This window comes from Lagenorhynchus albirostris, chromosome 1 (assembly GCF_949774975.1).
Source record: "Lagenorhynchus albirostris chromosome 1, mLagAlb1.1, whole genome shotgun sequence".
In the NCBI taxonomy this organism is placed as follows: domain Eukaryota; kingdom Metazoa; phylum Chordata; class Mammalia; order Artiodactyla; family Delphinidae; genus Lagenorhynchus; species Lagenorhynchus albirostris.
Genome location: NC_083095.1, coordinates 5,416,859 through 5,442,825, shown reverse-complemented (window position 1 = coordinate 5,442,825; position 25,967 = coordinate 5,416,859). Strand labels below are relative to the sequence as shown.

At 50.1% G+C, this 25,967-nt stretch overlaps 2 protein-coding genes across 2 annotated transcripts in view; both read left to right on the top strand.

The window, feature by feature from the left end:
• Positions 1 to 439, top strand: part of HHIPL1 (HHIP like 1) — a 29,420-nt gene extending 28,981 nt beyond the window's left edge. The window contains exon 10 of the mRNA XM_060162358.1: positions 322 to 439. The gene's annotated coding sequence lies outside the window, so the exon portion shown is untranslated. The remainder of the gene's footprint in view (positions 1 to 321) is intronic.
• Positions 440 to 2,615: 2,176 nt separating this feature from the next.
• LOC132529114 (cholesterol 24-hydroxylase) overlaps positions 2,616 to 25,967 on the top strand; it is a 33,483-nt gene continuing 10,131 nt past the window's right edge. The window contains exons 1-8 of the mRNA XM_060165385.1: positions 2,616 to 2,737; positions 9,287 to 9,367; positions 9,958 to 10,039; positions 16,589 to 16,662; positions 17,134 to 17,220; positions 23,187 to 23,325; positions 24,025 to 24,135; positions 25,722 to 25,872. Coding sequence (XP_060021368.1) covers positions 2,616 to 2,737; positions 9,287 to 9,367; positions 9,958 to 10,039; positions 16,589 to 16,662; positions 17,134 to 17,220; positions 23,187 to 23,325; positions 24,025 to 24,135; positions 25,722 to 25,872 — 847 coding nt within the window. The remainder of the gene's footprint in view (positions 2,738 to 9,286; positions 9,368 to 9,957; positions 10,040 to 16,588; positions 16,663 to 17,133; positions 17,221 to 23,186; positions 23,326 to 24,024; positions 24,136 to 25,721; positions 25,873 to 25,967) is intronic.

Here is a 25,967-nt window from a genome sequence, read left to right as displayed (position 1 = left end):
ATTTAATCCTCACAACTACCCCATTAGGCACCCCTGACACTGCGGACAAAATAATGTTGCCTGCCATCCTGGTAAACGATGAATGTTGCCCGCCATCAAGCCATCAGCCACTGCAGCCACCCGCTACGGTGCGCCCTGAGGGGAATTCAAGATGGAGAAAACCTGGATACTGGCCCTGATAGTTAAGATGCATGTCTAAGGAATAATTTCAATGAGCCCAGACTCTTACACCTTCAGCACTAAAATCATTAACTTGAGATATCTGGTTTCTGTGATTAGCAGTAATCTTTTGATGTTTGACTACATGTTTTTTATTTTCAGCAAAAACTCCTATATATGTATCCTGGCTCCACCTTGACCTCTTTGGAACAGTTCCCGAGCTATCTGAGAGGCTGTCTCCCAGGCTATAGTCCGCAGCAATGTCCCCAAGTAAAACATAACTCCCAACTTTTAGGTTGTACATTTTTCTTCAGTCAACAGCTCTTTTCCAGATGATCTCCAAGTTGGCTATGTGACTGGGTCCCTTATTCAGAGGGGGGTTAGCTTTGAACCAAGGAGCTTGATCTTTCTCTTTCCCTGGCTACTGTGCCCGTGCCCTGCCTCCTAGGAAACCACTTCCTGTATGGAAGCCATGTGGCCAATAGCTACCACAGTGGATAGCATTTGTCCAGACCTTCCCAGTGAAGGGCCAGGTGGTTGGCCACATGCTTCCAGGCAGCTCCCTCTGCTGGGGGCTTGCAGTGCTGCATGTCCAGGCAAAGGGCTTCCCCTGGGAGCATCAGTGTACAGTCTTAAGCATTCCCTGATGCTCACAGGAGAGCCGGGAGGCTCAGATGAGGTGGCGATGGGACAGAGCCAGAGGTCACTGGTATTGACCCATGCACCAGAGAATATTAATGCCCACTTCTCTCCCTAGCTTAGGTGGACAGGTTCACACTGACAATTGTACCCTGAGGCTGTCCCATGCCTGCCCCAGAGCAGTTTAAGATCTGGTCCTGCCCTCAAGGAACAATTGTTTGGTGTCCTCCCTTCAAATTGCCCCCAACCCCTGGAGGTTTCACAACCTAGGAGGGTCTGTCTTGGTCTCCCCGCCTCCCTCTCTCCTGCCCCTCAGGGCCAGCCAGTACGTGCCTGTGACTGCTTTTCACCACCACATGGGGGCAAGGTGGCAAGCCACCATCTCCCAGCCCTAGGGGGAGGCTGGTGCTCCCCCTAGGATGGGGCCCCATCCCCCGAGCTGGAATGGATGTCCAGCTTGCCGTGCTGGGGACAGAAATCCTGTCTCCTCCGTGCTGGACCCCACTCTTACAGCTTGGCCCTCTCTGACACCCCATAGCCCACACGCCCCAAACACTCATGCCCCTGCTGGGGACTGTCCCTGGCTGTACCTGGGAAGGAGGTATACAGGCCTTCTCTTTTTCCCAAACCTCTCAGGATTCTGGGACTCTGGCCCAGGGGCATGTCCTTTTCTCAGAAACCCAGCAGCATCTAAACTTTTTGGGCACCTCCTCCCCGGCTGTAAGGATCTTTTTCTGGATTGGGAGGGGGCACACCTGGCCCTTCCCATCCACTGCTCTCCTTCTGGGTTGCTCCTGAGTCTAAGAATTGGGAAGTAGAAAGCCCAGAGCTGGCCTCTTCTGTCATACCCGGATTGGTAAGAAGAAGCAGGTTATAAAAGGGAGGAAAATCTTCGTTAGTAGTTCGAAAACACCCTTTGGCCACCCCGGGCACATTTCTCGCTTTCGCGCTTGAAGGGGACTTTCCGTAACCAGATTTTCACCCACTCCAACCCTTCGGACTTGGGTCAACGCCTTGGACGTTGCGGTCGCGGTCCCCCAGTGGGGCTTCCCCTTGGTCTGGGTGGTAGCCGTGTGCTCTTCATTCGCAGGCATAGGCCTCCCTGTGTCCCCGGGGTCCTCTTCACCTGCCCCGTGTGGACAGGCCGGGCCGGGGAAACCAGCTTTGGAGGTTGGACCCAGTTCCAGGGAGAGGTTTGGGAACAGTCGGCGTGGAGGCTGGGATGGGGTTTCCAGGAAGGTTTAGGGAGAAAGGAAGGGGCCTAGGAACGCGCGCGGAGAAACGCCGTTATCTGGGGGCGCCAAACCGGGCTGAGAAGCCAGCAGCATTTAGCGCCGCCGCCAGGTCAGCATGCGCCGAGGAATTAGGGTTGCCAGGGACAACGCGTTCTGGGCGGAGCTGCTGTTGGGGTGGAGCTTGAGGGATGTGGGCGGAGGCTTGGGAGGCGGAGAGAAGGCGGAGCTGGGGGGGGGTCTGAGCCAGAAGTGGAGTTGTTATTGGTGGAGATCACATGCTCTGGGCGGGGCCTGGGAGCCGGGAGGAGACAGTGTTGATGTTAGGACGGAGCTTCAGGATGGGCGGTGCGAAGCCGGGGCCGGCCCGGAGAGCTGGAGCCGGAGGCGGAGACGTGGTTGGCGGGGACCGAGCTCCTGGGAGGGGTCGCAGCCGGCGGGGGCGGAGCCGAACGGGCGGGGGCGGTGCTGGGTCGCGCCAGGCCTGGGGCCGAGGCGGCGCGCGGCGCTGACAGCTGAGTCGGCTCGCGGCCTCCCGCCCCCTGCTTGCCCGGCCCCGACCCCGGCCTGGCCTGCCCCGGAGCCATGAGCCCCGGGCTGCTGATGCTGCTCGGCAGCGCCGTCCTGGTCGTCTTCGGCCTCTGCTGCACCTTCGTGCACCGCGCTCGCAGCCGCTACGAGCACATCCCCGGGCCGCCGCGGCCCAGGTGAGCGGGGGGTGGGGGCGGGGACCTGGATGGGGCTCTCGCATGGGGGGCCGGGGGACCGCGTCCAAGCCGGCATCGGGTCCAGCCTTGCCATTGCGCGCGGCCGCTTGGAAACGGCGGCAGGGAGAGGGGCGCTAACTATTCTTAGTAACAAATTACTCACAGCCGCAGCAGCTGCTCGGCGCCCACCGCGCTCTGCTGGGCCCCGAAAACGTGATGGCAGCGACAACCCTGTTAGGTAGGCGCTATTGTTACCCCATCGTTCAGACGAGGAGACTGAGGCGCTCAGAGGCAAAGTCACCTGCCCAAGGTCACACAGTTGGTAAGCCTAGATTTAAACCCAGGTCAGCCTGGTTCTAAAGTGGGTGCTCTTAACTTTGGGACTTGGATGGGGTCACTCAACCTGGGTTGTCATACACTGTACTTTGGTCACATCCCCCCTCTTTTTTTAAAATTTCTGTCCTGGTATCTCCTTTTTGTCTTCTCCTTGGTACTTCCATTCCATCCTCAGCCCTCACCCCACTCACCTTACCTCCCCCCTACTCCACCAGAAGTTCACCTTTCTGAAGTGTCATTTCTGTGTCATTCAGACGTGTCATTTCTGTGCTCCAAAGGCTTCCCATCACTTAGAACTAAATCTAATTCTAAATTAAGGCTACTCTGGGGCCAGCAAGGCCCCTGCTGGGCTCTCAGAACCCACTCTGTACTGTTCTAACCCCATGCTTGCTCACTGCTGCCTCCAGTTCTTTCTGCATGCACCCACCCTAGCTGAACCCCTCCTCCCGGGTCTTCCTTTTCCCCACCTACCCTGTATAAAGCCCACCTCCTAGCTCCAAACTCCTTATGGGGCCATCATCCCTGAAGTTACCTTCTGTTCACCTGTTGACTGTCTGTTCACCTGTTGACTGTCTGTCTCCCCCTTTAGAATGTGAGCCCTGGGAGGGCAGGGATACTGTGTGTTCACTTGTGTATCCCCAGAGCCTGGGACATTGCAGGTGCTCAATAAATATTTGTTGACTGAATGAATAAACAAGGGTATTAGACACACTTCTTAAAACCTCAGGACACCAACATTCTGGAAGGCACCCACCTCCAGCACAAGCCGGATGCCCTGGCATTTGAAGCCTGAATCCCTGCTTGGTGGGTTTGGGAAAGATCTCTAGCTGGGGACACAGGGAGGCAACTGTTCTCCCTGCCAGCTCTCTCTCCTCCCAGGTGCCCTCTCCCACCCTTTTCCCTTACTTCGCAGCTGTGTCTTCCCCTCCATCTAGATGGTTCTTCCCCCAGCCCTCTAGGCTTGTCTTAAATGCCAGCTCCTCAGGGAGGCCCTCCCTGCTCCCACACGCAAATATATTTTGTTCATTTTATAAACTCTAAGTCACCTGAATGGTAATTGGGTAACTATTCGTGCTACCTCTTGTTAAGTGTCTGTCTCTCCCATAGGCCTGTGTCTGTCTTGTTCACTGCTGTGCCCCTGACATCTCGCTCAGCATGCACAGTAGACCCTGGATAAACTCTGATCCAAGGTGGATGGTGGAAGGCTCCTGCCAATTCTGTTAGATACACTCTCACCCTTTCAGGTTTTCAAATCAGCCGTCAAGAGCTTGGAACTGAATGAGTTTTGTGCTCATTCTGACAGGCCTCCTCATGACTTGACCTTCTCATAAACCCAAGTGCTTCAGACACTGCAGACCTGAGCCAATCTCTGTGTCTTAAGAAGAGAGAACTTAAATCAAGCTCCTCTCGGCTACTCTCCCCACATCAATTTTTAAAATTGCATTAAAAAAATAAAGTTATGTATGCCATAACATTTACCCCTTTAAAATGTACAATACAGTGCTTTTTAGTATAGTGACGGAGTTATGCAACCATCACTGCTAGTTCCAGCACATTTTCATCACTGCAAAAAGAAACCCCATAACCATTAGCTGTCACTCCTCATTGCCCCCGGAACTCCCGTAGCCCCTGACAACCACCTAATCTGCCTTCTGTGTGTATAGATTTGCCTGTTTTGGACATCTCATATAAATGGACTCATACAATATTTGACCTTTTGTGTGTGGCTTCTTTCACTTAGCAGAATGTTTCCAAGGGTCATCCATGTAGTAGCATGTGTCCATATATCTTTCCTTTTTATGCCTGAATTCTCCCTCAAGTCTTACACCACAAAATCTACATGTGACCTACAGGTGTGTGGGTGGTGGAGGAGGCTGACTATGATTCGGGTTGGGCTCTTTATTCTAAGGAGGTCAACTGAACAATGCCTATACGAAAAGATTGTGGGTTAAAAATTGTTGGTGGTCAAATACAAAACTGCACTAAATGAAGGTTCTGGAACCTCTTTTTAGCATAAATCAGGTGCTTTGGCATTCAGAGCCTGGATCCCCAAACCATGATTGGCAACACCACGGTTGACGAGAAATCTATGCGTATGGATTTCTCCAGTAGTGTGCTTTAGGGCTTTGCCAGCTTGCAGGCAAGGAACCCTCTGCCCTGCAAGAGGCAGCTGCTGTGCTCTCGCAGCCCCACTCTTCATCCTCTTTTCTGCAAGAGTCACCAGCAAGATGCCCTCCCTGAGTGCCCTGCTTCTGTGTGCTGATTACAGACAACATCCTACTGCAACGATCCATGTAACAGCTGAAAACTCAGACCCCATGTTCAGATCCCACACAAACACTTGTAGCCTCTGTATTTCTCTGTCACTGCTCTGAGCTTCCTCATCCCCCCCCACTCTCCTGGTAGTGTGGGATGAATGTAAACTTGACAATGCAAAATCTCTCTCCCCCAGTTTTTATTTCTTTTGTAATAAGTTTTTCAAAACTCCTGGGCGGTGTTGCTTCTCTCCACCCTCTCCTGCTTGCCGAGTCGCCAGGCCTGGGGGCTGTTCGACCGTTGCTGGGTCGTTCTCGGTGATGGTGGAGACCCACGGCTGGCTCTGCTGGGCGGCACATCCAGGGGACTTGGGGTGCCCAGCTGAGCACTCGACCACCGCATCCCTCTGGCGCGAGGCACCTTCCTGGCCCCGCACCCTCACCCTCACTCCTAGTGGGTGGCCCACCCCTCAGCCATCTCGTGGGCTCCCGCCACCCCTCTGTGTGGCCTCACAGTGGGCTCTCCGGATGACTTCTGCTCCAGTACTGTCCCAAACTTTCTCTGCCCACAGGAAACCTCGGATTCCCACTGTGCCTGTCGCAGGGTTATAGGAAACCATGCGTGCTGGGGACCGGGCAGGGGAGGGGGATTTTTGCCCTCTCCTGTCTCCCTGGGTTGCTCTGCCATATCCCGTCTACCACCAGGGGCACACCAGGTGGGCTTCGGTCCGCCCCTCCCCGTCCCAGGAGTCTCCCATCCCCTCCTTCCATCATCCCTCATCTGCTGGTTTCTAACCCCTGGTCTCCGGGCCCTGCCTTCGCCCCCACCCCCAGCGCCCCCTGCAGGAACAGGAAGGAACGGGTCGTAGGCTCCTTTCTTGCCTGGCAGTGAGGACCCCACGCCACGCCATGCCCTTGACCTTCTTGAGGTGTCACTCACGTGCCTCCCCAGGTGGCTCTGGACTCCGGTGCTTAGGGTGGAGACTCTCAGGCGTGTGAAGGTGAGGAGGGTCCAGACTCTGTTCTCACTCAGGTGACTCAAAACTGAGAATATTCTCTCCAAACCTGCAGCTTTGGGGAGTGACCATGGGTACTAGATTATTCTGGAAATACAGCCAGTCATGTGTGATGTCCAAGGTCCATCTTGCCGCAGGCGGGGCGGTGTAAGTTCAAAGCCACTCCCCTCGAGTGGGCGTGGCTGCCCGGCGAGCTTCCTAGCGCAGGCCCCGCCCGCCCGCTCTCCCCTCGGTCCCTCACCTCCCGTGCCAGCCAGCGCACGCTCAGCCTTTATTCTCGCCTCCTACTGCCCTGAGCAAATGAACAGCCTGAGACAACTTCCTTCCAGGGCTCTGCCGCCACATCAGCCCCCTTGCCTGCCCTGAGCCCACGTGCCTTCCCCCCGGGACCTCGGTGCTCCTGGCCAAGGATGCCCGCCCCCCACACCCCCACTGCTCCGAGACTCCAGCAATGCCCCCTTTCCTCCGTCATCACTTTTCCTTCTCTTCTGCATCATTCCTATTTTTATGTAATAGGCTGTAACACAAACCTCTTCCCCCTCATTCGCTCCAGCTGCCGCCCCCCTATCCCAGCTTCGCACGCCCACAGCAACACCCCCGTCCGAAGCCTGCCTGTCTCTGGCCCCTGTTCCTCCCTCCCCTTCTCTCTTGAATCCACCGCCCGTCAGGCTCTGGCCCCCACCTCTCCACCCAACAGGGTTTGGTCAAGGCCCAGTGACCTCCGTGGAGCTAGACGCATGGTCAGCACTTGGTCCCCATCTTGCCCTGCCACTCCGCTGCTCGGGGCAGGGCGCACCCCTACCTCCTCCTTGAAGCCTTTCTTCTCAGGTTTCCCCCTCTCTCTCCCCTGCGTCTCCTGCTCAGTCTTCCTGGCTGGTTGTCCCTTTACTGTCTGTCCCCCCAACAGTGCCTCACTCTTGGGGCCTCTTCCCTGTCTACACCCACCCCTTGTGGTCTAACCCAGTCTGTCAACACCACTTCTCTGCTGAGGAGTCTCACATTGACATCTCTAGCTGGGAGCTCTTCCCTGAACTGCAGCCTCAGGTGCCTACCTGCCTGCTTCCCTTCCGTGTTAGATGGGCAGCGCACACCCAACCGCTCCAAGGCTGGCTCTCAGTTCCATCCACTTGTCTCAGGTTGGTTCCCAGAAGCCGATCCTGAGACAAGAATTGAAGTGTAAGTCGTTTGGGAGGCGTGATCCTGGTGGGGTTAGGGACTGGATGGAGAGAGAAGGTCAGAAGGGCCATAAAGCAAATTACCTCTGGGGGCAACTGAGATGCAACCCCCCGGCGAACTCTGGGACCCGGTGGAACACAGGCTCCCCCCACCCCACCACGAGGTGGAGGGAGAGGGGATTGTTGGTGGAGGGCTGCTCGGGGGGGTGTTGAGCTGGAATTTCCAGACTACTCCGCCTGCCGACAGAGCCGAGAGAGCACAGGGCAGAGACTCGGGTTCCGGCCTTTGGAAGCCCCTCCACCTGCAAGGACAAGGGTGGGGGGCGGGGGCAACAGTGTCTGCTGCCCCCACCAGGCCCCCTCTCAGTCCTCCTCACCTTAGTGAGTGGTAGCTCCATCCAGCCTCCCAGTGGCCCAGGCCAAAAGCCCCAGGGTCATCCCTGACCCCTGTCTCACCCCCCACATCCAGTCCATCAGCAGGTCCCCTTGGCTTGGCCCACCTTCACGTACATTCAGAGTCTGACTTCTCATCTCCACTCACAGCCCCCTCACTGGTGCCCCTGCTTCTACCCCTGCCCCCCACACCTGCCCTGTTTACTCTCAGCTCTGCAGCAGCAAGGACAATGCATTTAAACCCCAATTCAGATCCCATCTCTGTTCTGCTCAAAACCCTCCAGTAGCCCCCACTTCACCAAGCTCAAAGAAAAAGTTTGGATAACAGCCCCCAAGGCCGTACACAATCTTCCCCCCATCGTGGTGACCTCATCGTGTACCAGGTTCCCCTCAAGCACCCTGCTCCAGCCACACCGCCTCCCTGCTCTTCCTTGAACTTACCAAGCACCCTGCTACCTCAGGACCTTTGCACCTGCGATTCTCTTTGCCTGGAATGTTCGTCCCCCAGATACCTACGTGGCCAAGTTCCTCACTTCTTGCAGCTCACATGTCACCTTCTTAAAGGGATGTTCCCTGACCTGCCTATTTACAATAATCCTCCTACACCCATCCCCAGCTCTCCTTACCTCCCCCAAGTCTGATTTCTCTCCCATCACTGTCTGACTCCCTATTTACTTACTTATTTATTTATTCACTCTGTCTCCTCCCAGGAGAATGTGAGTGCCATGACCCAGAAAACCCCAACTGCAGTTTCGTTGTCGCCATTCTGGAAGCTGTAGTAAGTCAACTTGATGGGAATAAACAGGAGACAGGAAGTCACCAGTACCTTGGAATGTGCCTAAGGTGACACCACACAGGCCTGTTTACAATCTGGTAATCGCACTGCCGAGTTAGCATGACCAAACTATGTCCTGGTGAGAAGGACTGTGGGGGACCCTGGTACCAGCCACGCACCTGGGGCCAGATGACTTCCTCTTCCCAGCCTCGGTTGCCCTACCTATTAACTACGTTAATAATAGACCTACTTCAGGAGGTGTGGGGAGTTCAGATGCGGTCAAGCTCATCATGGTGCCCAGCATTTAGTAAGTGTTCCCTGAATGTCTCAGGTTATTCCTCATGCCAGCCCCCAATCTCTGCACCAGGGAGATGAGATGGTTTTATCCCTCTCCATCTTTCTAAGAAAACTTCCGGAGCCAGTCAGACTGGGATTTGCATCCTGCCTGGTGACCCTGAGCCAGGACTGTACCTCTCCGTGCCTCAGTCCTCCCATCTGTGAAGTGGGCCTGATAATGCCAACTTCACAAGGTCCTGTGGGGAAGGGAGCATTCTTTGATGGTGACTTCCGGTCATCTTAATGTTTCCCATTTCTTCTAGTTTCCTTCTAGGACACCTCCCCTACTTTTGGAAAAAGGATGAGGTTTGTGGCCGCGTGCTCCAAGATATGTTTTTGGATTGGTGGGTCCTAACTTGTCATTTGTTGCCCCTACTCCAGTCTCTGCCCCTCATGAGCCAGCTTCCCCCAATCCCCTAACCCCCAGTCCGGCACACACCCACCTCCCCAGCCCAGGTCACTCCCACCCCCAGCAGTTCCTACTCTGAGGCACACAAGGGTGGTTCAGAAGGCAAGCTCTGCCTTTTGCCAACTGCGTGGCCTTAGACCAGGCATCAGAAGCTCTCTGAGCCTCAGTTTCTTCATCTGTAAATTGGGTGGGGGTGTGACTAGGTAACAGTCATTGTTTAGGGTGGTGCTTTACACTTTTCAGAGACGTGATATTGCTTGATTCCCAGCACAACCTTTTGGGGCAAAGGAGGAGGGTAGCGACCCTATTTCATGGATTTGGAGACTGAGGGCAGTGGGGGATATGACTCAGCAGTGAGTCAGCAGCAAGGCAGAACCTTGGCCCCGACCCCTGCTGAGACCTGCCCCCCCCCCTCCCCACCCCCAGGGAAGGGATGCCCTGTTTCTCCAGCTGAGCCTGGGCTGATCTGATGACATTCACATCTCTGGTAGTTGACAGCCTCCTTTGCATCACTTTGGTTCCCAGGGCTAAGAAGTACGGACCTGTCGTGCGGGTCAATGTCTTCCACAAAACCTCGGTCATCGTCACGAGCCCCGAGTCGGTCAAGGTAGGAGACAGAGTGGTTTCCGAGGGGAGCCCTCCTCCTCCCTGGGATGGGTGCATGAATGTCTACCCCAGGGACTGTGGGAGAAACGTTCCAGAGTCACGTGCATTTGGGCTGGTTTCCCAAGGATCCTGAAGGGAACAGCATCTTCCCCTCTAACCACCCACTTTTTGGCAGTGGGGTTGGGGGCCTCCTAAAAGCAGGGCTGTTTGATGTGGACAGTGAGTTATTGTTAGACTCTTCTGGGTTGGGAGTTTTACCCAGCTGGTGCACACGTGTCTGGTTAGTTCACCTCTCTTAGAAGTTCCTTCATCTGCGAGGTGGGATTATAACCCCTTTCTTTGAAGACTATGATGGGAACTAAATATTGATCCATTTATTTAACAAATAAAGGGTCAAAAGATGCTTCAACATGCACTTTTCGATGTGCTTCACAATTATTAACCCATTTAATCCGCAGAGGGGTGGGGACTCTTATTAGTCCCCATTTTAGAGGTGAGGAAACAGAGACAGGCAGCATTAGTTGGCCTATAATATGTGCAGGCTGGTGTCTGCCGTGTAAGTACTAAGAATGGCCAGTTGGCAGAACTGGGCTTAAATCTGGGCTCTGCCACCAACTGGCTATGGAAGCTTGGACAAATTACTCTTTCACTCTGAGCCATAATTTCCTCGTCTGTAAAATAGGGATGATGCCTCTCTTACAGGTGCTTATAAGAATGGAACTGATGAATTGGGAGATTGGGATTGACATATATATACACTAATATGTATAAAATAGATAACTAACGAGAACCTGCTGCGTAGCACAGGGAACTCCACTTCGCTGTACAGTAGAAACTAATACAACATTGTAAAAAACTATACCCCAATAAAATAAAATTTAAAAAAGAATGGAACTGAAATAATGTGTGTGAACCATCTAGCCCACGCATGGCACACAGCAAGTGCTCAATAAACGATTGTGCTGTGATTCTCACGGTGGGTACTGAGCTGATGTGCGGGGATGATGCTCTGCTTAGACAGTGGCTGTGGTGACACTAAGGGGGATAAAATACAGCTTGGGGTCTAGATCACAAGACAAGTTGAATGACCATGGTGTCTCTAACAGGATGTTAAAAGTCATTTTATTTTTAAAAAGTTTCATTGCAAATACAGACACATGCCTTAAGACTTTTTAAAGCATGCTACCAAAAACCATACACAAGACCTTCATGATGCTCAATGAGATAAGAACTTGAAAGACATATATTAATATGATGAATTACATTGCTTAGCATTTAAGTGTTAAATCAGCACTTCCTGGTCATGATACAATTTGTTCCTGGATACATGGATACGATTTGCTCATCTTTTGTTAAGAATTTTTGTTTCTATATTTTTTCTTCTCTTGATCCCTGGCTTTGGGATCAGGTTAATAGGCCTCATAAGATGAGTTGGGAAATGTTCCCTCTCCTCTGTTTTCTGAAAGAGTTTGTATAGGAGTAGTGTTATTTCTTCCTTTAATGTTTGATAAAATTTACTAGTGAAGCCATCTGGGCTTGGCATTTTCTTTGAGGGAGGTGTTTTTGTTTTCTTTAAATTATGCAGTCAATTTTTAAAGTTGATATATGGTTATTAAGATTTTCTATTTTTTCTTGAGTTTTGTATCTTTCAAGGAATTTCTCCTAAATTGTTGAAATTACTGATAAAAAGTTGTCCACAATATTTATTTATTATCTTTATCATGTCTACTGGATCTCTGGAAATGTCCCCTCTTTCATTCCTGAGAACAGTAATTTGGGTTTTCTTTTATCTTATTGAACAAGCTGGCAAGAGGTTTTTCAATCATATTCATCTTTTCAAAGACCCACCTTTGGTTTATTGGTTTTCTCCATTGTTTGTTTCCTATTTTATTGATTTCTGCTCTTTTTTTTTTTTTTTTTTGCGGTACGCGGGCCTCACTGTTGTGGCCTCTCCCGTTGCGGAGCACAGGCTCCAGACACGCAGGCTCAGCAGCCATGGCTCACAGGCCCAGCCGCTCCGCGGCACATGGGATCCTCCCGGACCGGGGCACGAACCCGCGTCCCCTGCATCGGCAGGCGGACTCTCAACCACTGTGCCACCAGGGAAGCCCCAATTTCTGCTCCTTTTTATTTCCTTCCTCTACTCACTTTCAGTTTGTTCTTGTTCTAATTTTTTAAGGTGATAGCTTAGATAATTGATTTTAGATTTTGTTTCCTTTCTAATATAGGCATTTAAAGCTTTACGTTTCCCTGTAAGCCCTACTTTAGCACAAATATACCACACATTTCAATATGTTTTGCTTTTATTTTCATTCAGTTTAAAATAATTTCTTAATTCCCTTGTGATTACTTCTTTGAACCATGGATTATTTAAACGTGTGTTATTCAATTTCTAAGTATTATAAGATGTTCCAGATATTTTTCTTTTATTGATTTCTAATTTAATTCTGTAAGGTCAGAGAAAGTGTTCTTCATGATTTCAATCCTTTAAAATTAATTGAAGCTTGTTTTATGGCCTAGTATATGGTCTATATTTGTGAACGTTTGTGAGCACTTAAAAAAAAATATGTTCTGTAATTGTTGGAGTGTTTTAGAAATGTCAGTTAGGTGAAGTTGGTTGATAGTGTTGTTTGAATCTTCTAAATCATTACTAATTTACTTTCTACACGTTCTAGCATGCAGAAAGTAAATTACTCTCTACTGAGAGAGGAGTGTTAAACTCTCTAACCCCATCATGGAATTGTCTATTTTTGCTCTCAGTTCTATCAATTTTGATTCATGTATTTTGAAGTTGAGTTACCAGGTGTGTACACATTAAGCAAAGTTATATCTTTGTGATGAATTGATCCCTTTATCTTTAGAAATTTCCCCTTTTTCCTTGGTAGTATTCCACTTCCTGAAGTATATTTTGTTTGGTATTAATATAGCCACTCCAGCTGTCTTATGTTTAGTGTTTCATGGCATATCTTTTTCTATCCTTTTCCTTTCTTTTTGGCCATGCCATGTGGCATGCAGAATGTTAGTTCCCTGACCAGGGATCGAACCCATGCCCCCTACAGTGGAAGCGCAGAGTCCTAACCACTGGACTGCCAGGGAATTCCCTCTATCCTTTTACTTTTTATTATTATTTATTTTTAAAAATTTATTTCACTTATTTATTCTTGGCTGTGCTGGATCTTTGTTGCTGCATGTGGGTTTTCTCTAGTTGCGGCAAGTGGGGGCTACTCTTCATTGAGGTGTGTGTGCTTATTGTGGTGGCTTCTCTTGTTGCAGAGCACAGGCTCTAGGCATGCGGGCTTCAGTAGTTGTGGCATGCAGGCTCAGCAGTTCTGGCTCGTGGGCTCTAGACCGCAGGCTCAGTAGTTGTGGCACACAACTACTTAGTTGCTTTGTTGCTCTGTGGTATGTGGGATCCTCCCGGACCAGGGCTCGAACCCCCATCCCCTGAATTGGCAGGTGCACCCTTAACCACTGTGCCACTAGGGAAGCCCTATCCTTTTACTTTTAACCTATCTGGAATTTTATATTTCAAGTGGGTTTCTTACAGATAGCATATAGTGGAGTTTTGCTGTTTCAGTCAATCTGAAAATCCCTGCCTTTTAATTGGAGTGCTTAGGTCATTTACATTTAATGTAATTATTGATGTGGTTAAGTTTAAATATACCGTGCTGTTGTTTGTTTTCTATTTGATCCACCTGTTTTTTGTTCCCTTTTCCTCCTTTCCTGCCTTTTAGATTGAGTATGTTTTAGTATTCCATTTTATATCCACTATTGTCTTATTAGCCTCTTTCTCTCTCTTTGTGGTTGTCCTAGGATTCATAGGATAATCTTTAACTTATATCAATCTATCTTCAAATAATATTATATCACTTAATCTCTGTTTACTTTTAAGACTTTCTCTTTATCACTGGGCTCAGAAATTTGATTATGATCCACCTTGGTGTGCCTTTCTTTGTGTTAATTCTATGTAGGATTCTTTGAACTTCTTGGATATGTGGGTTCCTTGGGCATATTTGTAAAATTGTAATAAATGTGTTAAAGTTCTTGTCTGTGAATTCCGTCATCTCCATTATTTCTAGGCTTGGTTATAGGTCAGATTTTCCTGCTCTTTGGCATGTCTAGTGATTTTATGCAGCACAAGGGACATTGTGACTTGTACATTGCTGAGTGCTCAGTTCTGTTTTACTCCTTTAAAGAGTGCTGGACTTCATTCTGGCAGATCACTTTGATCCTCTCCAGGTTGCTTTAAGGCTTTTGAGGGTTGATCAAGTGTAGACTTTTACTCTAGAGCTAGTTTAGCCCCACAACTAAGGAGTGACCCTTCTGAGGACTCTAATAAAGGCCTTGTGTCTGAGGTTTAACTGTGGCCAATGGGGACTTGAACAATTCTGAGCTTGTTTGAGCTCTGAGAATTGTTTAGCCTATAGTTACCCAGTAACTCTCCTTTCCCCAGAAGTTTTTTACCCGGTCTTGTGGAGTTTCACTCTACACATGCTCAGATTGGTAGTTATACAAAGATACAGGGATCCCTGTGCAGATTTCTGCACAGGACCTCCTTCTCTGCATAGCTCCCTCCTCTTGAGTCCTCTGCCCTACAAATTCTAGGCTTTTCTGGCCTGTCTGGACTCTGACCTCTGTCTTATCAATTTGGAAAGCCTGCTGGGCTGTATTTGAGTTTATTCTTTAAGTGCCTTTGTCCTAAAATTGCCTCTGGGCAGAAAGCTGGAGTGATCCTGTATTGTAGGGCTCTTGTCTTTTTTTTTTTTTTTCCCTTTTCCTTCTGTCATGGTTCACTGCCCACTGTCTAAAAGCAGACATTGCATAATTTTTGCTTAATTTTCTGGCTGTTTATGGCCGGAGGGAAAGTGCCTAGCAGTTACTCCTCCATGGGCAGAAGTGCACTGTCAGAATGGGCAACAGGAGAAGGCAGCAAGGTGCTGGGGGTTCCCTGTGCATCCCTCATGTCCCAGAGCCCAGCTCACTGGGCCAAACAAAGGATCTGTGGTTCCAGGGACAGCAGGCTGTGGGGACCCTGGTCAGAGACTGTGCTGAGGCTGTTCTGCCTCAGGGGCTGCTCCTCAGTTCAGGTTGGGAAGGGCTGGCACAGACCTTGGACTACTCGGAGGTATTTGAGTAGGGCCTGGGAGGTGGGCCTTTACTGCCAAGGGCTTTTTGCAGAAGAGGAAACCAGCAGGCGTAGGATAGTGACAGAACTTGGTTTACAAATGACAGTTTGGGGGTAGGGGTGGGGTCCCCGGGATGTGGCTTGTGTGCTGAAGTCAACATTTCTGGGGTTTCCTTTGAGCTGAAAATTTGGCTTAGATTCCCAGGAGCTAAGTCCACAGTCACCAGCAGCCCCTGGGTTTAATGGATAGCAGAGATGTCACCTTACTGCGTCCCAGTGCCCACAGGGTAAAGCCAAGTGTCCCGCAGGGCAGGCTTTGGGGGTCTGGCCCAGCAGCCTCTCCAGCCCTCCTGCTGCTGCCCCTCCCCCACCTCCACACCTCCACTCCTCTGCCTGAATGCACCGCCATGTGACAGGGGTTCTCCTGCCTGTATCACAGCTTTCTCTCCCCTCGCCCCCACAGCAAATTGCCTGCATTCAAATCCTATGTCCACCATTTACCATGTGGTGACCCTGGGCCAGTTTTAAACTTCCGTTTTTCACCTAGATGTACGATGAGCATAAAAATACCACCCACGTCTTAGGGTCGATTGGGCATTAAATGAGCTCTAGGGCGCTGGTGTGCATTTGGCATTCGTGGAGCACCTGCTGTGTGCCAGGTGCCGTTCTCTGCACTTTTCACGTAGAAACAATTTTCTCTTCACAGCAACCCCACCAGGCAGGTACTCTCCCGAATCCCATCTTGTAAAATAAGGAAACAGGGGCAGAGGAGGTGAGTAACTCACCCAGGGTCATAGAGTTGGCAAGTGGTAGAGTGAAATATTTGAGCCAGATTCAGATTTAAGTCAGTGGAACCCACAGCCTGAGCTGTCAACCCCTGGGCTGTGCTGCCTCAAAAGCTGCTAGCTAATGTTACTGTTGCTACCCTCCTGCTCTTGGTGAGGAAGTGGACCCTTCCTCCAGGAAGCCTTCCTTGACTTCCACGGCTGGGTTGGCACTAACAACACTGAATCTGTGCTGAATGTCTCTCCTGTGTCCTAGAAGCCCTCCCACCAGGCTTCTCCCCTTCCCCACTCTGGTTTCAGAGCAGCCCAGGCCTTTTCTTGTTGCCACTTTGGAAGGTGGCGTGGTGTGGGCTCCTGAGTGTGGGCATTGGAGTGAGGAAGCCACCCTGCCTCAGTCCCCAGCTGTGTGACCACTGGAAAAAATCACTTCACCGCTCTGTGCCCCGCTTTCCTCATCCCTGAAAGACAGGACTTCCGGAGGGAGTAGGTGAGATCACCATATGAGCGTCCACGCCGTAGCTGGCCCTCAGCTCAGGGTGACTATTTGGAGATGTGTTTCGTAAGAGACAAGAAAACTGCTGAGTCTTCTGCAGCCTCTCATGGGTGCACGAGCTCATGTTGTTTTTCTGGGGATGTTTAGAAGTTCCTGATGTCAACCAAGTACAACAAGGACTCCAAGATGTACCACGCGATCCAGACTGTGTTTGGTGAGAGGTAAGATGCGAGGTGTCTGGGGCGAGGCCAGGAGAGCCTCTGGCTGCAGGTGGAGGGTTCACAGGGTCCAGAGTTTTGGATGTAGCATTAAGTCCCAATACCCTGGCTGCCGAGCGCACAACAGGGGCCATCTGTGGTGGTCACCGCTCTTGTCACCAGCACCTTCCTTCTCGTCCTTTCCCCTCCGGATGGCAGGTGGGAATGCAGGGGTCACTGAGGTTGGGGCACACAATCACCCTTACGTATGTATGTATGTATTACGGTAAAATTCACATCACATAAAATTCACCGTTTCGACCGCATTGGAATTACAATTCAGTGGCATTGTAACATTCACCGTGTGGTGCAGCCATCACCATTGCCTGGTTCTAGAACATCTTCATCACCCCAAAAGGTGACCCGACCCCGTCGGGCAGTCAATTCTCATTCCCTCACCCCGTGGCTCACATCAAGCGTTTGTCTCTTCCGCAGGCTGTTCGGCCAAGGCTTAGTGTCCGAATGCGACTATGAGCGCTGGCACAAACAGCGCAGGGTCATGGACCTGGCCTTCAGCCGGAGGTGAGTGTGGCCGCAGACAGGCCTGGGGTCACGGCTGGTTGCTCAGAGGCGGTGCTGGGCCGCCAGCCTGGGTGGGCTTGGCAAGGGCAAGCCTTCATTGGAAGGGGCTTCACCTCCCCCCAGGCTGAAGGGAGAGAGGAAGGACACGGCATTACTGGCCAAAGAGAGACCGAGACAGCCAGCGGGGTGGGCGTCTGAGAGGCCCCCAAGTAGTCTGTGGGCGTCAGGAGCTGAATGACCACGAGGCCTGGAGGTGTGGGGTCCCTGTCCCCCAGCAGCTCCCTTGGCTCAGACTTTATCACTCCTTGTCTGGGCTTTTTCATTGATTATCGTTTTCATGTTTTGGTAACATTTTATTTTTAAAATAGCTGTTTTCATGAGATATAATTCAAATACTATACAATTCACCCATTTGCAGGTACAATTCAATGGTTTTCAGTATATTCACAAACGTGTACAACCATCCCCACGGTTGATTTTAAAACATTTTCATCACCCCCCAAATCAGTCACTCCTTATTTCCTGGCAATGCCTGCAGCTTCCGACAACCACTAATTTAATTTCTGTCTCTATGGGTTTTCATATTCTATACATTTCTTATAAATGGAATCGTACAACATTTCTTTTATGCCTGGTTTATTTCACTTAGCATAATATGTTCAAGGCTCATCCACATTATAGCATGTGTCAGAACTTCATTCTTTTTTATTACCAAATAAGATTCCATTGCGTGAACATACCACATTTAATTTTCCATTCATCAGTTGATGGACATTTACCACATTTAATTTTCCATTCATCAGTTGATGGACATTTAAGTTGTTTTTACTTTGTGGCTATTGCGAATAATGCTGCTATCAACATTTTTGGGTGGATATATTTCTCTTGGGTATATAGTAATGGGATTGCTGGGTCATATGGTAATTCTATGTTTAACATTTTGAGGAAGATAGTCTTTTATTTTGATATAATTTCAAATTTACAGAAAAATTGTCAGAATAGTCTAAGGGACTTCTGTCTATCTTTTACCCAGATCCACTTAATTGTTTATCGTTTAAATCACCATATGTTTTGTCATTTCTTCTTTATGTGGATATATAAATATATTTATAATTTTCTCTCTGTGTGTGTATGTATACACATTTTTGCATAGTGCGTGTTTTTTAAGTTATTTGAGAGTAAGTTGGAGACATTGTAATCTCTTCCCTTAAATGCTTCTGTGTGTATTTCCTATGATCATGGACATTCTTTTACATGACTGCAGTTCAGTTATCAAAATGAGGACATTTAACATTAATCCAATACTGTTATCTAATCCATAATCCATATTCAAATTTTGTCACTTGTGTAATGACAGCTTTTTGTATTCTTGTCTAGGATCCAATCCAGGTCCATGTGTCAGGTTTAGTTACTGTATCTCTTTATTTTATTTATTTATTTTTATTTTAAGTAATTTAATTAAATTAATTCATTTATTTTTGGCTGCATTGGGTGTTCGTTGCTGCACGCAGGCTTTTCTCTAGTTGCGGTGAGCGGGGGCTAATCTTCACTGCGGTGCGTGCGCTTCTTATTGCAATGCCTTCTCTTTCTGCAGAGCACGGGCTCTAAGCCCATGGGCTTCAGTAGTTGTGGCACGCGGGCTCAGTAGTTGTGGCCTGTGGGCTGTAGAGCGCAGGCTCAGTAGTTTTGGTGCGTGGGCTCAGTAGTTGTGGCCCACAGGCTTAGTTGCTCCACGACATGTGGGATCTTCCCAGACCAGGGCTCGAACCCACGTCCGCTACATTGGCAGGTGGATTCTTAACCATTGCGCTACCAGGGAAGTACCAGTTACCATATCTCTTTAGCCTCCTTCATTCTAGAACAGTTTTTAGTCTTTCCTTAAATTTCTTGACCTTAAGATTACAGGCCGATTTCCTAGAACATCCTTCAGTTTTGTTTGTCTGCTATTTCTGTTCAATTACACTCAGGTTGTGCCTTTTTTGGCAGGAATGGCCCAGGAGTAATGTTGTATCCTCCTTAGGGCATTGTTATCTGGAAGCATGTGTTGATCTGTCTCATTGTTGGAGATGTTAACTGCTCTCTTGGTTAAGGGAGCCTCCAGGCTTCTCCACTGTGAAGTTACTGTTTTGTATGTAGTCTGTGGACAACCGTATAAACATTTTCACCTAGACTTTCATCACAGCCTCCTCCCTGGCCTCCCCGCCTCCTGTCTCCCTCCTCCAATGCATCCACCTGACCGCCCTGGAGAGATCTTGCTGAAACTCAGATCTGACCACATCTCTCCTCTGTCCTGAAGCCTTCAATGGCTCCCTATGATCTGAAAGATGAAGGTCAGACCTCACTCCCCCTTAGTCTGCCCCTGAGACCCTTCCAACATTTGGACCCTCTCGTCTCCACCTTTCTGGAAACGCTGGGCTCTTTCTGGCATCTCTGCCTGTGTTGCTGCCATTCTCTCTGCCTTCCGTGCTACCCCAGGAAATTCCTCTGACTCCTTTGATACCCAGCTAAGATGTCACTGCTTTGGGGAACTGTTTCCTGACTTTCCAAGACTGAGTTCATGTCTCCATGATGGCTCTTGTCACATCCACTGCAAAGATTCTCATTCAATCTGCCTCCCTCACTAGACCTCGGGTCCGTGAAGGCAGAAGATGTGCCCTGTTCCTGGACCCCTGCACCCAGCACGGCACCAGGCACTTCACAAGCCCTCCAGGAATGTCCATAGAATGAATACGTGGAGCAGTCTTGGTCTTACTGGAAAGTTGCCAGGAATGATAAAAGGAATAGACTAGCAGGAGGCGTTTATTTAATGAATACTTGTGCCAAGTGCCAGGGTTATGAAGGCCAACCAAGGTGACGTGGTCCCACCCTCAGGAAGCTTTGAGGTTATGGGAGGACATAGATTCTAACCAGATGGCCGCCCATAGTGCTCATGATATAAATACCAGCAGCACTGTTTTGGTTGACCCTCTCCATTACACTGAACCTCACGTTTTTTTGCGGTACGCGGGCCTCTCACTGTTGTGGCCTCTCCCGTTGCGGAGCACAGGCTCCGGACGCGCAGGCTCAGTGGCCATGGCTCACGGGCCCAGCCGCTCCGCGGCACGTGGGATCTTCCCGGACCGGGGCACGAACCCGCGTCCCCTGCATCGGCAGGCGGACTCTCAACCACTGCGCCACCAGGGAAGCCCCTGAACCTCACGTTTGAACTGCACTTTACATTTTATTAAGTGCTTTCACATTTTTATTTAAAAAATTTTAAATTGTGGTAAGATACACATAACATAAAATGTACCATCTTGCGCATTTTCAGGTGTACAGTTCAGTGGTATTAAGTACATTCACATTGTTATGCAACCATCACCACATATTCTTATTTTTTAGTTTCACAATAAGGTAGCCGGCTAAGCGATGACTATTTTACTGGAAATGCAAAATTCACAAAGTTGCATGAAAGAAGCTTTGGGAGATTTCTGTGTTTATGAAAGTGTCAGTGACCCCTGGTTAATCCGAATTCACTACTGAGGAAAAAAATAGGAACCACTGGTGAGTTTCACCTCCAGCCGTTATCTACAGAGAACATCATTATATACTTTTAATAAAATCGTGATAATGAACTGCCAGTTTCTGCTTTTCTAGATGTTAATTTTACTGAAAATCTTGGTCCCAATCATTCCATAGAAGACAAGGAAATGTAAACTAGACAGCTAGTGGGAAGCAGCCGCATCGCACGGGGAGAGCAGCTCGGTGTTTTGTGACCACCTAGAGGAGTGGGATAGGGAGGGTGGGAGGGAGACGCAAGAGGGAGGAGTTATGGGAACGTGTATACGTATAGCTGATTCACTTGGTCATAAAGCAGAAACTAACACACCATTGTAAAGCAATTGTACTCCAATAAAGACGTTTTAAAAAATGCAAAAAGGGGCTTCCCTGGTGGCGCAGTGGTTGAGAGTCTGCCTGCCGATGCAGGGGACGCGGGTTTGTGCCCGGTCCGGGAGGATCCCACATGCCTCGGAGCCACTGGGCCCGTGAGCCATGGCCACTGAGCCTGCGCGTCCGGAGCCTGTGCTCTGCAATGGGAGAGGCCACAGCAGTGAGAGGCCCGCGTACCGCAAAAAAAAAAAAAAAAGACAAGGGGTTGGGATTTTACTGTACCGCTAACATTCCAGTCCGATATATATATATTTTTTTCGGTACACGGGCCTCTCACTGCTGTGGCCTCTCCCGTTGCGGAGCACAGGCTCCGGACGCGCAGGCTCAGTGGCCATGGCTCACGGGCCCAGCAGTTCCGCGGCATGTGGGATCCTCCCGGACCGGGGCACGAACCCGTTTACCCTGCATCTGCAGGCGGACTCTCAACCACTGCGTCACCAGAGAAGCCCCAGTCCAATATTTTGTATCTGCAGTAGCTGCAAGGGATTCAGTACTGGTGTGGTAACCAGCGCATGGGATCCAAATAGTCAATTTGTATGTGATTTTTTTTTAAAAAAAGACAACTACAAAGAATCTTGCAAATAAATATATACTTGCAAACCATGTAAGTGTTATGAAAAGAAGTCAAGGGTACTATGGGAGCATATATTGGGACTACTTAGGCTTAAGAGACATTTCCCTGAGGATGTGGCATTTGTGTGTCCACCTGGAGAGAGGGCAGATGTTAAGGTGTTATGAGGCATAGGGATGGTGGGTGGGAGGGGAGACAGCTCAGGCAGAGGGGACAACATGTGCAAAGGCCCTGAGAAGGGAAGGAGCATTGGGCTTTGGAGAAGATAACAGGTCATTGTAACAGGAAAGCAGGGCTGCAGGCGGGAATGAACGAGAGCAGACAGCCTCCTGGGCCCAGGTGAGGATTTACCCTCCCTCACAACAGGGTGCTTCAAAGCATTTTAGGTGGGCAAGGGACCAGATTCGAGTGGTGCTTTCATTATATGCCTGGGCCACAGAGAACAAGACATGCAGCCAGCATGGGGTGGGAGCAGCAGTGACCAGACAGATGCTGGGGCCTGCGCTAGAGCCGGGAAACAGAGCAGGGCTGGCTGATCGGCAACGAAGAGTGGATAGTCTTTCCTAATTAAAAAAGTTACTTTTTTTTTTCTCTTCCCCAATTTGCTCTCTTTACTGTTTTTTAAAATCTCTTATTTGGAAATAATTTCAAATTTCTAGATAAGTTTCAAGAATAAGAATAGGAGAAAAAAAACACCCTTATACCCTTTACCCAGATTGCTAACATTAAAAATGACTTTTAATTTCAAAAGCAGCACTTTCTCTTTGTAAAAATCCAGAAATATGTAATGTACAAAGGGACAAGTTCCCCCCTTTTCACTCCCTCAGGGATACCATTTTTGTGAGTTTGGAGCACATCCTTCCATACCTCTTTCTAAGCTGTATGCCAGGCAGACAAGCCAGGTAGCTGTCCCGGGACGGGGGCGCTGTGGGTTGGGAGCTCTGGGTCAGAGGACTCACTTCTGTGTAGCGTTGGGCACTATGATTGCTCAAGGACAGAGAGTGAAATGGGATAACAAAAGGCTGCAGATGGTGGCCCCAGGCAGGGCAGGTAAGGAGAGTGGGCAGTGCAACCAAGAGGTTGGAGGGGAAACTTCATGGACTCTAAGAGGCCCCAGAGGCCTTTCTTCCCTTCCTTCCCACTGTCTTCTGGAGTTTCTACATTGCCATGTCTCTTTGGGGTCGGAGTTGAAGGGCCAAGTGGCAAACAGAGGACCCATGAAACCATTAAAACAAGGGTAAAGGGACAGTGGCCATCCTGAATGGAGGGGGCTGGTGAAATCCAAGGCTTAGTTTGATTACTGCAGCCCCATCCTGTGAGCTGGGTCTTAAGGGGAGACCAGAAAGGCTGGGAGGGGCCCCCACCTCCACTCTGCACACTGGTCTCCCTTCAGAAAGGGGGGCACAAGATGTCCGCAGCCCTGGGCTGGTCCCAGTGGCCGCTGATGTCTGTGCTGTTTCCTCAGCTCCTTGGTTAGCTTGATGGAAACATTCAATGAGAAAGCGGAGCAGCTGGTGGAGATTCTGGAAGCCAAGGCGGATGGGCAGACTCCGGTGTCCATGCAGGATATGCTGACCTGCACCACCATGGACATCCTGGCCAAGGTGATGGGGGGATGGCAGAGTGGCCGTGGGGAGGGCCACACGGGCAGAGGGTACTTCTTCCCTCCCTCTTTCCTGCTTGCTTCCCTCCCCTCTCCCCACTTCTCCACATATAAGCTGCCCCTTCTCTGGGCTGGGGGGGGGTCATCTGTTTTATCTCCTCGAACTTTTAAAACAACAGTGTGAGGTTGGAGCTACCTAACTCATTCTCTAGAAATGGACACAAAGAGATGCGGAGACAGGCCTTTGGCTGGTCAGTGGCAGGACTAGGACTGGATCTCAGGTCTGCCTGACTCCCAGCCTACCACCCCCTCAGCAGCCCCCATGGGGTATTGCTTGACTTTTGACCCTGGCTGTCTCAGCAGTGGCCCAGATAACCCCCAACCCAGGTTAAGGATGGAGTTCAGGCACAGTGAGTGAAGTCGTCACCATTCAACAATTCACTGGGAAACTGGGTGTGAAAGAGACACACAAGGAAGGCTGCATTTCAGGGGAAATGCATCTTGTCAAGGAAGGAAGCCAAGGTTTGTTGAGTGGCTACTATGTGCCACTTAATCCTACCACATCCCACACGTTCGGGATTATCATGGGTTGTCGTAAGGAGTCGATGACATGGTGCACACAACCCTTAGCTCAGGCTCTGCCCTGGGTCTTCAGTCCTCCCATCACCCACGTATGACCTTGCCCTTCTCTCTCCCCCAGGCAGCTTTTGGGATGGAGACCAGCATGCTGCTGGGTGCCCAGAAGCCTCTGTCCCGGAAAGTGAAACTGATCCTGGAGGGCATCAGTGCATCCCGAAACACTCTGGCAAAGGTACCTGCCATCGTAGCTTGTCTTGTCCTCATTTGCTGGAGAACTTCCTCCTGTGATGTTTTTCAGAATGGGTTTTGAGCTCTGATATGTCTGAAGTGACTTGCAAATCAGTTAGGATTTGCATACATCCCCTAAAGTAGGGGCTGAAAATAGAAGTGGTTTAAGTAAATTAGGAGTAAATCTTTCTCTCGTGTGAAATGATCCTGAAGCAGGACGGCAATGCTGACCCCACAATGTCAGATATTCCTGGATTTTTCTGTCTTTCTGTTCCACTGTCTCTAGCACATCACCTCATTGTTATAAGATGGCTGCTGCAGATCCAGCTATCGCCTCCTTGTTCCAGGCATGAAGGAAGAAGAAGGGGGAAAGGTGGCACTGTTACCAAACCGAACTTGGGTCTGCTTGCCCACGCGCAGTAAAGCCAATATATTGATACTGGGTTGTGGTGAGGGAAAGTGCAGCATTTATCGCAGGGCCCCAAGCAAGGAGTCTAGGCAGCTAGGGCTTAAAAGGCCCAAACTCCCTGAAGGCTTTCAGGGAAAGGTTTTTAAAGACGGGGGTGTGTGTTTGGGGTGGAGGGAGGGTGTGGGTATGTGATTAGCTTGTGGACAACCTTCTGATTACTTGGTGGTGAGGTAATCGGGAGTCAACATCATCAACCTTCTGGTTCCAACCAGTCTGGGGTCTCCGTGCTGGTGCGCAGCATACAGTTAACTTCTCCCACCTGGTGGGGGCTTCAGTATCTGGAAAACAGCTCAAAGGACATGGCTCAGAATATTCTCTGTAGCCCTTGAGGAGGAACTAAAGATTCTTGACTTTGTTTAATAGTTGAACTATTATTTTGTCTTGCTGGACTGTTTCCCTTTCTTTCTGCATTCTCCCCCTTCTCTGATTAAATTCACTCTTTGGAGCTCGGGGAAGGCCTAGGAGGCTAAGGTTTTTCTATAGACAAGAGGCAGGCGGAGGACATGGGGGTGGGGGTGTCTGTTCTGGGAAGACCCCATGGAGTCCTGCTCCGCTACAGTACTTGAGTTGATTCCCAGACAGATGCTCAGGGCCCCCTTCTGTACCCTGGGACTTCAGACTCTGAGCTTAGAGTCCCCTGATTCCACCGCACCTTTTCAGCAGTTAATTTCGCTCTACTTCCCTCTGGCTGAAGTTTCCTCCTTCGATGTGATCCTAATTGCCTCCATCCTTCAGGAATCCCTTCTTATTTTCCAGTGCTCTGTGGACACTTTAAGGCGTCTTTCCCGTCATTTCTAGGGATTTGGGGCAGGAAGGGGAAGCCAGGGCTTGGGCTTGGGCCACATGGCTTGCGGCATCTTAGTTGCCAGACCAGGGATCGAACCCGGGGCCCCGGCAGTGAAAGTGCCCTAACCACTGGACCGCCAGAGAATTCCCCATAGCCCATCATTCTGATAAAGTCTCCTGGCTACTTGATCTTTTCTAGAATGTTCTCACATTCTTCCACCCTCCCAGCTTGCCGGTGCCGCTGTGGATTTCTGAAGTCATTTTGGAGTTGGGGGGACAGGGGAGAGGGAGAGTGTGTGTCCAGTCCACCACGCTGAGCTGGAACTCTCATTCAGTTTATGCCGGGGAAGTGGAAGCAGCTTCGCGAGGTCCGGGAGAGCGTGCGTTTCCTGCGTCAGGTTGGCAAGGACTGTGTCCAGCGCCGCCGGGAGGCCCTGCAGAGGGGGGAGGACGTGCCTGCTGACATCCTCACACAGATTCTCAAAGGTGCCAGCCTTGGGAGGGCCAGGCAGCGAGGGTGCCCCCCATCAGCTGACTCCAGCTGGTTCTGTCTGGCTCTAGGGGAGCGGGGAGTGGGGAGG